We start from the raw sequence: 13352 nt of genomic DNA, 5'->3' as shown, positions 1-13352 counted from the left end.
TGTATACATACCTAACCATGATGCCCCAAATTACATGAGGCAAACACTGACAAAACAGAAGGAAGAAATAGATATCTCTACAAAAATAGCTGGTGACTTCAACACACCACTCTCATTACTGGATAGAACATATGGGAAGAGGATCAATAAAGAAACAGAGCTTCAGTAATATGATAATGAAATAAAGCTAACAGACATATACCAAACCCTGCACCCAAAACAGCAGGATATACATTCTTCTCAAGTGCTCATGGATCTTTCTCCAGGGTAAACCATATTTTAGATCATAAAGCAAATCTCAACAAATTTAAAAACATGGAAATTATATAAAGTACTTTCTCTGATCATAATAAGCTGGAAATCAAGAGCAGGCAGAAAAAGGGAAAATTCACAAGTATATGGAGATTACACAGCACACTCTTAAATAATCAGTTGATAAAAGACGAAATTGCAAGAGAAATCAATAAATATCTTGGGACAAATGAAAAAAGAACAAAACATATCAGAACCTATGCAGTGAAGGCAGAGCTGAGAAGGAAATTTACAGTCACCAATGCTTACATTAAAAAAGAAGAGGAAAACAGATGTTGCTCAACCGACCAGGCTTCTGTCTACCATATGGGAGGCCCTGGGTTCGCTTCCCAGGGCCTCCTTGTGACGGCAAGCTGGCCAGCACCCACGGAGATGTTGACGGCCTGTGCCCGCAGAGAGCTGGTACAGCAAAAGGACGCAACAAAGGGCGACAAGCAGGCACAGAAGAATATGCAGTGAATAGACACAGAGAGCAGACAGTGAGCAGGCAGCAAGGGGGGGGATAAAAAGTAAATCTTTAAAAAAAAAAAAAAGTTAAAATCAATTATCTGACTACAGAACTTGAAGGAACTAGAAAAAGAACAGCAAACTATTTCCAAAGCAAGCAGAAGGAATGAAATAACAAAGATCAGATCAGAAATAAATGGAAGTGAGAATTTAAAAAGAGAGAATTAACAAAACCAAAAGTTGATTCTTTGAAAAGATTAAGAAATTGACAAATTGCTAGCTAGGCTGACAAAGAAAAACAAGAAAAGATGAAAATAAAATCTGAAATGAAAACAGGGACATTACTACTGATCCCACAGAAATAAAAGAAATCATAAGATACTATGAACAACTACACGCCAACAAACTAGACAATGCAGATGAAATGAAAAAACTCGAAGGATCAGATAAACAACATACACTGATCCTAGAAGAAAGAGAAGACATCAACAAGCCAATCACAAGTAAAGAGGTTGGAACGGTCATCAAACAACTCCCCAAAATGAAAAGCCTGGGACCAAATGGCTTCACAAGTAAATTTTACCAAGCATTCTTACTCAAACTCTTCCAGAATACTGAACAAGAAGGAACAGTACCAAACACATTCTATGAAGCAAATAACACCCTACTACTAATGCCAGATAAAGGTATTTCAAAAAAATACTACTACAGACACATTTCCCCAATGAATATAGATGCAAAAATCCTCAATAAAATACTCGCTAATTGAAACTAAAAACACATTAATACAATTATTCATTGTGATCAAGTGGCTTTATACCAGGCATGCAAGGCTGGTTCAACACAAGGAAATCAATCAGTGTAATACACATTAATAAATCAAAGAAGAAAAAAAAAATCACATGAACATCTGGATTTATGCAGAAAAAGCATTTGACAAAATTCTGCATCTTTTCTTGACAGAAATACTCCAAAACACAGGAAATGAAGTAAACTTTCTCAACATGATAGAGGGCATTATGAAAAACCCCACAGCTAATACTGTACTCAATGGTGAAGACTGAAAGCTTTCTGGATGAGATCAAGAAAAAGACAAGGATGTCTACTATCATCCCTGTTTTTCAATATAGTACAAGGTAGGGGTTCTTAACCTTTTTTTATTCCACGGATCCCTCTGCCAGTCAGGTAAAATTACTACTGTAATTTATTTATTGCATACATTCCTAAGTGAAGGAAATGCTAGATTTCAGTTAGAGGTCAGAAAAAATAAAGATAGTAAGTTGAGTGTTTTCAATTCAAGCTCATCCCCTGAAATCTTTCCACAGACCCCCTGGAGGTCAGTGAAACCCTGGCTTCTAAGAATCCCTGTGCCACAGCAATCAGGCAAGAACTCATACAATTCACAGATATGATCCTATACCTAGAAAGTCCCAAAAAATCTAAAACAATGTTATGAGAGGTAATAAACAAGTTCAGTATACAAGAGTAGCAGTATACAAGATTAATATGCAAAATCAGTAGTGTTTCTATGCACTATTAACGAGCAATCAGGAAAAAAAAATTCCACTTACACTAGTGACTAAAAGAATCAAATGTTTAGGAATTATCTTAACCAAGGATGTAAAGCACTTATATTCAGAAAATTATAATGCATTACTAAAAGTAATCAAAGAAGACCTCAATAAATGGAAGAAATTCTGTATTCATGGACTGGAAGACATTTAAATATCATTAGATGTCAATTTTATTGAAATTAATATACAGATTCAATGCAATACCAATTAAAATTCCAACAGCCTCCTAAAAGAAATGAAAAACACAATTATAAAATTTATTTGGAAGGGCAAGGGACCCCAAATAGCCAGAAATATTTAATAAAGGTAGAATGAAGTTGGAGGACTCTCCCTTCCAGACTTTAAATCATATTAACTACCTATAGTGGTAAAAACAGCATGGTACTGGATAAAGATAGATATAGAGACCAATGGAACTGAACTAATGGTTCAGAAACAGACCCTCACATCTGTGGTTAAGTGATTTTTGACAAGGCTGTCAAGCCCACCCAGCTGCAGCAGGATAGTCTAATCAGCATCTCATGCCAGGAGAACTGGATATCAATATCCAAAAGAAAGAGGACCACTATTCTCACACGTCACACAAAAATCAATGTGAAATATATCAAAGACCTAAATATAAAAGCTAAAAACATAAAACTCCTGGAAGAAAATAAAGGAAAACATCTTCAAGACCTAGTGGTAGGTGGTGCATTTACACCAAAAGCAAGAAAACATGGATAAATGGGACCTCATCAAACTTTTGGACTTTGTCAAGAAGGTGAAAGGCAGCCCATTCAATGGGAGAAAATATTTGGAAACTATAAGATCCAATAAGAACTTGATTTCCATGATATCTAAAGAGATCACACAACTCAACAATAAAAGGACAAGCCATCCAATTCAGAAATGGGCAAAAGACTTAAATAGACACTTCTCCAGAGGAAATACTAATGGTGAAAATACACATGAAAAAATGTTCAATATCACAAGCTATTAGGAAAATGCAAATAAACTACAATGATATATCACCTCACACCTTAGACTGGCCATTAAAAAAAAAAAGTTAAGTGTTAGAAAAGATGTGGAGAAATAGGAGCACTTTTCACTGTTGGTTAGAATGTAAAATGATGCACCTTCTGTGGAAGACAGTTTGGCATTTCCTCAGGAAGCTACATATAGAACTGCCTGATGATCTGGCAATCCCTCTACTAGTAGTACATCAGTAGTACTGTTTCAGTAGAACTGAAAACAGTGACACAGACATTTGCATACCAATGTTCATAGTGGCATTTATTCCCAATTACCAAAAGATGGAAACAATCCAAGTGCCCATCAACCAATGAATGGATAAACAAAATGTGGTATACACATATGATGGAATACTATACTGCTGTAAGAAGAAATGATATTGGAACATTTATGATAACATGGATGAACCCTGAAGACATTATGCTGAGTGAAATAAGCCAGACACAGAGAGACAAATATTATACAATGTCATTAATATCAACTGAATACAAAGATTAAACACAAAGAATTAAAACCTAGAATACAGATTACTGGGAGATAGGATGAGGGCTGAGAAGGAGTACTAATGTTTAATGTACGTAGAGTTTTTAATTAGCTTGACTGTAAAAGTGTGGAAATTGATAGAGCTGATGGTACACATTACAGTGAATAAAGCTAATAAAGCGGGTTTATCCTGAGAGCCTCCGTGTTGCTCAAATGTGGCCAGTCTTGAAGCCAAACTCAGCATGTAAATTCGTTGCCTTCCCCCCAGCTTGGGGCATGACTCCCAGGGATGAGCCTCCCTGGTGCCGAGGGATCACTACCAAGTATCAGCTGATGATGTAACTACAAAATCACCTTGAATAAAAGGTTCAACTCGGACCAGCAGAATATCTCTGTCTACATATAATAACAGGAGTTAAAAATGCTTTTTGACCTAAACCAAGGGGGAAATGGAAAGGACGAATGAGTTTATATGGCTATGAGTCTCTAAAAAAGAGCCGGAGGTTATCAGAGGGGTTGCCCTTATGCACACCTGAGCAGAGTCCCAGAGACAGCTAAAGTAGATACAACCCCAGGTATTGGTTCTTCTGAGGGCTACAGAGACCCACAGGTTTTATGGTCATAGCAGATGGAGTTCACTGCCATGTCAGTTGGCCCTTCTTTTGAGTTGGTGTTTCTGTGTGATGGAGATAGACTCAGATGTGATCTCTTTTCACAAGCCTTTCCTGTTACTTTACCAGAATTGTCTTTGGTGCTGGGGTTTAATATATACCTAGGGGATCTGATCTCTGGACTGACCATATGATAGCCAGGCCCTGTGTCTCAACAGACTTCAGCTCCTACACTCTGGTTTATTGGACTTACCCCACTCAGCTAACATGGAGTTGAAGAAGGTCAACCACCACACCATGGAGACAAGAGTGCCTACAACTGAAAGCAGGAGGATTGCATCCAGCACCCATGTGGAATCTAAGCCCCCTCTTGACATAGATGTGGAATGGACACAACCAATCCAAGGTCCACAGGACGGAGGAATAGAATATGGATTAGAGTGGACTTACTGATATTCTATTCATGAACTACTGTGATTAGTAATCGAAGAAAATGTGGCATTGGTGTGTTGGTGTGGAAAAAGTGGCCATGGTGGCTGCGGGGTGTGGGGAATGGGAGGAAGAGACGAGATGTGGAGGCGTTTTCGGGTCTTGGAGCTATCCTGGGTGGTGCTGCAGGGACAATTACTGGACATTGTAGGTCCTCCCATGGCCCACTGGATGGAACGTGGGAGAGTGTGGGCTATGATCTGGACCATTGACCATGAGGTGCACTGATGCTCAGATGTACTCACCAAATGCAATGAGTGTGTTATGATAATGGAGGAGAATGTTGCTATGGGGGAGTAGTGGGGTGAGGGGGGTGGAGGGTATATGGGGACCTCATATTTTTTGAATGTAATATTTTTAAAAATGAATTAAAATTTTAAAAAAAAAAGCTGGTTTATAAATGGGATTTGGCTGAAGAGGATAGTCTAGGAATGCAAATGTCAATTTAAAGAATGCCAAAGAATAATCTAGGGACAGAGGTGAGGACTGTGGTTAATAATACAAATACAAGAATGTTCTATAAATTAGAAGAAATGTACATCACTATTAGAAGGTGGTAAGAATATAAAGATGCAGGAGAAAATACAATTAATGTAACTTATGGACTATAGTTCAGCGATATGTAATATTCTTGCACCAATGTCAAAGAAGGTACTGTTTTTAATATTAGGTGGGATATGGAAAAAATATGCCAAATGTACATTACAGATCATAGTTAGTGGTAATAGTCTCTGATGACATTCTTTCATTATCTGTAATAAATGTTCCACAACAATATAAGGTGTTGGTAGAGGTGTTATATGGGAATTCTGCACATTATACGAGAATGGTTTTTAAGCTTACAACTTCTCTAAATAAATAAAACTGACATGAAATAAATCATTGATGACCCAAAGAACTGTTCTTCACATGGATTAGAACAAATCAATTACATGTTCACATTTTAAAGAAAAATAACCATTTGCAAAAAAACCAAAAAGGTGATAATAGCATTGTTTTACATTTTTGCAAGTTTCTTTAAATTTTGAGCATAAAAAATAGCTAAGTTCTCATATCAACTTTTACATTCAATCTGTAGTGATATAACATGTCTAACAGCCCCTGGAAAACTACACTGTACAATTACGAGAAAATGAGAGGCAATAGGGCAAATAACACCTCAGTATTAGTTTCATGGTAATTTTCACCCCAGAGTCTCCAACAGGGTCATGGGACACCCTGGGGTCTCTGGATCACACTTTGAAAAATGCTGTTATATTTGATTAACTCAAAAGAAAGCAGGACAGGGGAAGCGGACTTGGCCCAGTGGTTGGGCATCTGCCTACCACACAGGAGGTCGCAGTTCAAACCCCGGCCCTCCTTGACCCGTATGGAGCTGGCCCATGCACAGTGCTGATGTGCGCAAGGAGTGCTGTGCCATGCAGGAGTGTCCCCCACGTAGGGGAGCCCCACGTGCAAGGAGTGCACCCCATAAAGAGAGCCGCCCAGCACGAAAGAAACTCAGCCTGCCCAGGAATGGTGCCACACACATAGGGAGCTGACACAACAAGATGACGCAACAAAAAGAAACAGATTCCCGTGCCACTGACAACAACAGAAGCGGACAAAGAACATGCAGCAAATAGACACAGAGAACAAACAACTGGGGCAGGGGGAGGGAAGGGGAGAGAAATAAATAAATCTATCTAAAAAAAAAAGGCAGGAAAGAAAAATAAAAACACATCAAACAAACAGCAAAATGGCACACCTAAATCCAAACATAACGATATTTACAATAAATGTATATGGACTAAAAATTCCTATTAAAGGACAGTAATCTTCAAGCAGGATAAAAGAAAACAGAAAGACCTATCTGTAGTCTACAAGAAATATTGTAAAAATAAAAGATAAAATCGAAAGTAATAGGGGAGAGGGAATGGCTCAGTGGCTGAGCGCCTGCTTCCCATGTATGAGGTCCTACGTTCAAGTCCTCGTACCTCCAAAAAAAAAGTAATACAAAGATTCACTACACAACCAAAAATCTTTAAAAAGTTGGAGTGGCTATATTAATAGGAGAAAATGTATTTCAAGACAAGAAATCCAGAGATAAAAATAAATATTTCATACTCTTTGAAGGGTCTAAATATCAGGAAGATATACCATTTTTAATAGTCATAGTTTCAAAACAAAAACTGACATTACTAATGGGAAAAAAGATAAACTGACAATCAGAACCAGAGACTTTACCACTCTTCTCTCAGTAGCCAATATAACAACCAATGAAAAAAAATCAGAAAGAATATAAATCTGAACATTATTAATTACCTTGACCTGATTGACATTTATAGCATACTATATTCAATTTTAACTGCAGAACACACTTTCAATTGTACATGGAACACCTACCATATTCTGGACCATAAAACATAACTCAAGAAATAAGAAGGAAAAAAAAAAAAAGACCTGAATGCTCAATAAGCATGTTCCCTGACCACAGTGAAATTAAATTAGAAACCAGTAAAACTAAATATGTATCAAAAAAGTTACAACAGAGATTAAACATATTTCAAACTAAATAATAATGAAAATACAATGTATCAAAAGATGTGGAATGTTAAAGTAATACTTAGAGGAAATTATAACCTTCAAATGTATCATAGTGGGTAGAGGCCAGAAACACCATAATCATTCTACAATACACAAGATAGCTTACCTACAACAAAGAATTACCCATCCCAAAAGTCAATAGCACTGAGGTTGGGAGATGCTGAGTTACACTAATAAAACAGTGCTATGCTGACACAAAAATAGAACAATGAAACAGAAAAGAGATTACAAATAGATTCATACTTAAGTAGTCAATTATATTTTATAAAGATGCCAAAGTAGTTCTGCAGAGAAATAAAGGCCTTTTCAATAAATGGTGTTGCAAGGAAGCAGACTTGGCCCAGTGGTTAGGGCGTCCATCTACCACATGGGAGGTCCGTGGTTCAAACCCCGGGCCTCCTTGACCTGTGTGGAGCTGGCCCATGCGCAGTGCTGATGCACGCAAGGAGTGCCGTGCCACGCAGGGTGTCTCCCGCGTAGGGGAGCCCCACGCAAGGAGTGCAGCCCGTAAAGAGAGTCACCCAGCGCGAAAGAAAGTGCAGCCTGCCTAAGAATGTAAGAATGGCGCCACCCACACAGAGTGCTGACACAAGATGACGCAACAAAAAGAAACACAGATTCTCGTGCCAATGACAACAACAGAAGCAGACAAAGAAGACAATGCAGCAAATAGACACAGAGAACAGACAACCACGACCAGGCAGTGGGGGGGGGAGGGGGAGGGGAGAGATAAATAAATAAAATAAACCTTAAAAAAAATAAAATAAAAATAAATGGTGTTGCAACAACTGGATCTCCACATTATGGAAACAAATGAACCCCAATTCCTTCCTCAAATGCTTCACAAAAATCAATTCAAGGCAAACCATAGGCCTAAAAGTAAAATCTAAAGCTATAAGGCTTTTGGAAGAAAACATAGGAGAAAATCTTTGTAACCAAAGGTAAACAATTTAATAGATAGTACATAGAGATAATCATAAAAGAAATGTTTTAACTTACCAATTAAATCAAACTAAAATAAATTTAAAAACAAAATTTAAAACTAAAGCTCATCAAATTGGGAGATAATACTTGGAAACCATGTATCTGTCCAGGAACCTATATCCACAATATATAAAGAACTTGCAACCCAATTTTTAAAATTAGAATACTCAAAAGATATACAAATGGTCAATAAACACATAACATAGTGTACAACATCAATAGTCATTAGAGAAAAGTAAATTAAAACCACAATGAAATACCACTATACACACCTATTGGAATAGCTAAAATGAAAGATCATCACAACAAAGGGGTGAGAATGTGGAGAAACCAGAACCTTCACGTAATATGGTGCACTTTGGAAAGAGAGTTGACAGTTTCTTAAGTTAAATAAACAAAAGCAATTTTACTGCTAGGTATTTATCCAAAGAAATAAAAATGTATGTTCTTAAAAAGACTAGTACAAAAATGTTCATTGCATTTTTATTCACAGTAGTCAAAACACACCTGGGAAGAACCCAAATGTATAAACAAAATTGTAGTATATTCATAAAATTGACGATTAGTAATAAGATGGCATGGATTACTAATGTACAAAACACTGCAGAATCTCATGGATGTTATAGAATGGAAAAAGTACATAACGCATGATTCCATTTACCTGAAATTCTAGAATAGGCAAAAGAAATGATATAAAAATTCTACCTTTTTAAATGGTCATCCAGCTCTTAAAAAATATACGTGGAAAAAATATACACTATGGACCATAGTTAGCGGTAATAGTCAGATGATGTTCAGTCATAACCTGCAGCAAATGTTCCACAACAATGTAAGGTGTCAGTGGAGGTGTGATGTATGGGAATTCTGCTCATTATGAATGATTGTTTTATAAACAGCACAACTTCTCTAATAAGAATTAAAAACAAATTTTTTTTTAAAAAAGTGCTTATTTTCCCCAGTGATACTTCCATTCTATTCTAACTCCATTGTTTTGTGGATTAATGTCCCCACTACCTCACTACTGTGATTCAGAGATCTAACAGTTTATTTTCATATCTAGTAGGACTAAACAACACCCTTCCACCCTTGGCAACCGTTCTATTTTTTTTCACAGTTTTCTTGGTTCTCATACTGCTTTCTCCTACCCCTCCCCATATACTTTTAAATCAACTTGCCTAGCTTCTGAAAAATGTAATTAATTTTTAAAATTAGGTTAACATTAAAATAACCTGGAGAGAACTAAGTTATCCTATCCAAGAACATGGGATTTTTTCCCCCATTTGTTCAAGTCCACTTTTAAATCTGTCAATGTTTATCAACCTACACATTAAAACAACAACAACAACAAACAACTGTATCCTTAACCACACAAGACCCCAGGCTCAAGGTCAGCATTATAGCATACGGTATAATCAGAGTTGTGGATTCATCAATATCAGAGTGATTTTATTACTCAAAAACAAAATAAAACAACAAACAAAAAAAACCCCAAAAAACCTTCCCCCTTAATAGTCACCTGAATCTCTCTATCCTTCTCCTGCCATACATAACTCCTAATCTATTTTCATTTCTATAATTTATTTTTATTTGCATTTACATTTTGTATAGACTGAGTCTAACAATATATAGTACTTTTTGTCTAGTATTTTCTTTTTTTTTTTACCACTGATGAAAGGTTAATATATTATTATACACTACTGCCCATAGTTTTGAAAGCTACTGATTTTTATCCATTTTACATCCTGCTCTCATTTAATTCTTAAGAACATACACACATATTTGTGTATATATTCTGAAAGTTAAGGAAGTACCTATCAATTGTTATTTTATTGTTTTTCCTGAAACAGGTAAAAATGTTTTCACGTCCCTAATTATACTATAGTGTAAGTTTTTTTTTAAATGAAGACTCAGTGTTGAATCTTATCAATTCTTTGACAACTAACAGGACAGATTTTTCTTCCTCTGGCCTATCAACACAATGAAACAAATATATTAATAAAGCATATAATATTGAATGACTGTTATTTTCTTGGGAAGAACCACTTGGTCATGGTATATTACTCTTTAATATATTGCTGGATTTATTTTGAACATTTAAATGAAACAGATCTGTAGTTCTCTTTTTCAGTGTTATCTTTTGTCAGGATTTGTTATCTGTATGTTGATATGGTTTAAAGGAAAGACTAGGTTTTCATACATATCCTATGTTTTAGAACAGTACTAGAATTATCTGTACTGGAATTATCTGTTCTTTGAGGTTTAAAAGACTTCTGTAAAAAGACATTGGAGTCTGGCTTTCTTTTCTATGCCAGGCTCTGACAATTTTCTCAATTTCTTGATGAGGCTATGTACTATTTATCTACTGAGACTTCCCCCTCCTTCAAGAACCCGCTCTTGAATTACTTATCCATTATCATGATTTTGTCTCCTAATATATTACTTGTTTATATCTTAATTCCTTTCATATTTTCTTGACTATCACATATGTTGTTTCTTCCCCTGACCCCTTACAAAAATTATAAATACAAGTATAAAATGAGATCATCAAAAGATCAAAGGGTTCAGGCTCCTAATGAGTAAAGATTCATACTCAAGTGAATAATAGCTATGGACCCCCCAGCTTTCAGTTTGAAGAGTTGAAGGCAAAGAGACAAAGACCTTCTGCTACTATTTTAAAGGCAGGTAAATGCTCAGCCTGTATTTTGGAAAAAGCATAATTTTGTTTACTAGGCATATAACAAAGAAAGAATTAAAAGATTGGCGGCAGACTTGGCCCAGTGGTTAGGGCGTCCGTCTACCACATGGGAGGTCTGCAGTTCAAACCCCGGACCTCTGTGACCCATGTGGAGCTGACCCACAGGCAGTGCTGATGAGCACAGGGAGAGCCATGCCACACAGGGGTGTCCCCTGCATAGGGGAGCCCCACGCAAAAGGAGTGCACCCCATAAGGAGAGCCGCCCAGCACGAAACAAAGAGCAGCATCCCTAAGAATGGCGCCGCCCACACGGAGAGCTGACACAACAAGATGACGCAAGGAAAAGAAACACAGATTCCCATGCCGCTGACAACAACAGAAGCGGACAAAGACGACGATGCAGCAAGTAGACAGAACAGACAACCAGGGTGGGGGGGAGGGGAGAGAAATAAATAAATAAATCTTAAAAAAGAAAAAAGAATTAAAAGATGAAAAAATAATCATTAGAGCAAAACTATATACTCATTTGCATTATTCTATAACTTATTACATTTTGAAGACTCATTTTAAACTTTTAAATGTCCCTAGTTAAACGTGTACTCCATGTCTAGAAATTCTATGCTGACCAATGACTTCTCAGGTTCTTGCATACTTTTACAGCAGCTATGTCAAACAACCTATTTAAAACCTTTACATAAGAAAATCCAATAAAGAAGTAATAATAAGCCAATGTTTTATTAAAACTGATACCAAATACAATATGACAAACAAAATGGCACATAATTTCATAATTTAATTTTTATTAGACTAAAGGTTTTTACCTTCTAGTAACTAAGTAAATTAGTTTTCTAAAATTTGGTATTCATAAATTAAAAGACATATGTTAATAGAATTTCCTGAGAACTCAAATTCTACACCTATTAAAAATAAGAAGTCCAACTGCCAACCTCATGTCCAGTAACAAGTTCCTAGTACACTGTACACACAAAGACAGCTGGAATTCCCATGTTACTATTGTATCATTAGTGTTGTTTTGAGTTAACTATAGTTTTAACTGCTGGCATTTTTTTATCTTTTTTTTTTTTTTAAGATACATGGATCACACAAATTCTTTAAGAATTTTATAACTATTATTCATTTTCACTTTCCTTGATCATTGGTTCTTCATTCCTTCCTCCCTCTCCTCCCCTCCCCTTCCCCTGACTAGAAAAAAAGAGAGGGATGGAGGCAGGTCTTTCAACCCAGCTAAAAAAAAAAATCAAACTACAGTGAAATGAAAGACCCACCATTGCTGGAGTTTTCTATATACACTTCACAAGAATGAAAAGAAATACCATGGAGACCACAATTAGTCAATATATAAACTATTAGAAAATATATTATTTGTAGCATATAAATACATAAACACTAAACCTTTACATACCTAATAATTCTAAACTAAAACCCCAGAAAGACATAGTACAAGAAAGACTAAGATAATAGACCAATGAATATACTGGGTTTTTTAACCAGTAGGGGTGATTAAAAAACAACTTACCATTTGACAGCTAAATTTTGTACCTCTCCATTTTTATCTTCCAGTAACTTCAAAATCATTTTTACTACTTTTCTTTCACTATCATCATCCAACTTGATAGAATCTTTCTGCAGTTCTGTCATCAAATCATTTGTAGCCATAAACCTATCAAAAAAATTGAGATTTGTCGATATTTTATATTTTAAAAACATCAATAAAATAGGTAATGATGTTCAAATCCAATGCTATCATTCACCAAACAAGAACACAGCATGTTATAAAATTATCATCCACTTTAAGTGATCACAAATTTAAACTAAAAGCTACCACAGAAAAGGAAAACAAAATGTAATGAAAGTTCACTGTATTTCACAATATTTATATTTTTAAGTCCTGGTATGTTCTTTTAAATAAGGTACCATTATCCAAACTTTCTTCCCCAGGTCAGTTTTGATTGGCAGGACCAACATAAAACCTCTTTCATTTTAATTAATTACATCACTGCTTGCAGGAAGGAATCTCCTCTTGACCTTTTCCTTGCATTTGGCTTGCATTTTATCTAGAAAGCCTTTAACTACAAACATTAAAAGGTCTCTGTAAAATAGAATGTGTGATGGTTTGGGGGAGGGCCACATATTAAAAAT

The 13352-nt window shown here is 36.0% G+C and overlaps 1 protein-coding gene across 1 annotated transcript in view; it reads right to left on the bottom strand.

Moving 5' to 3' along the window:
- CAND1 (cullin associated and neddylation dissociated 1) overlaps positions 1-13352 on the bottom strand; it is a 52828-nt gene that overhangs the window by 29353 nt on the left and 10123 nt on the right. The window contains exon 2 of the mRNA XM_004469035.4: positions 12730-12873. Within this exon, the coding sequence (XP_004469092.1) occupies positions 12730-12873 (144 nt within the window). The remainder of the gene's footprint in view (positions 1-12729; positions 12874-13352) is intronic.

This window comes from Dasypus novemcinctus, chromosome 12 (genome assembly GCF_030445035.2).
Source record: "Dasypus novemcinctus isolate mDasNov1 chromosome 12, mDasNov1.1.hap2, whole genome shotgun sequence".
Taxonomy (NCBI): Eukaryota; Metazoa; Chordata; class Mammalia; order Cingulata; family Dasypodidae; genus Dasypus; species Dasypus novemcinctus.
The sequence above is the reverse complement of the archived record's forward strand: the minus strand, read 5'-3'. Positions and strand labels throughout refer to the sequence as shown.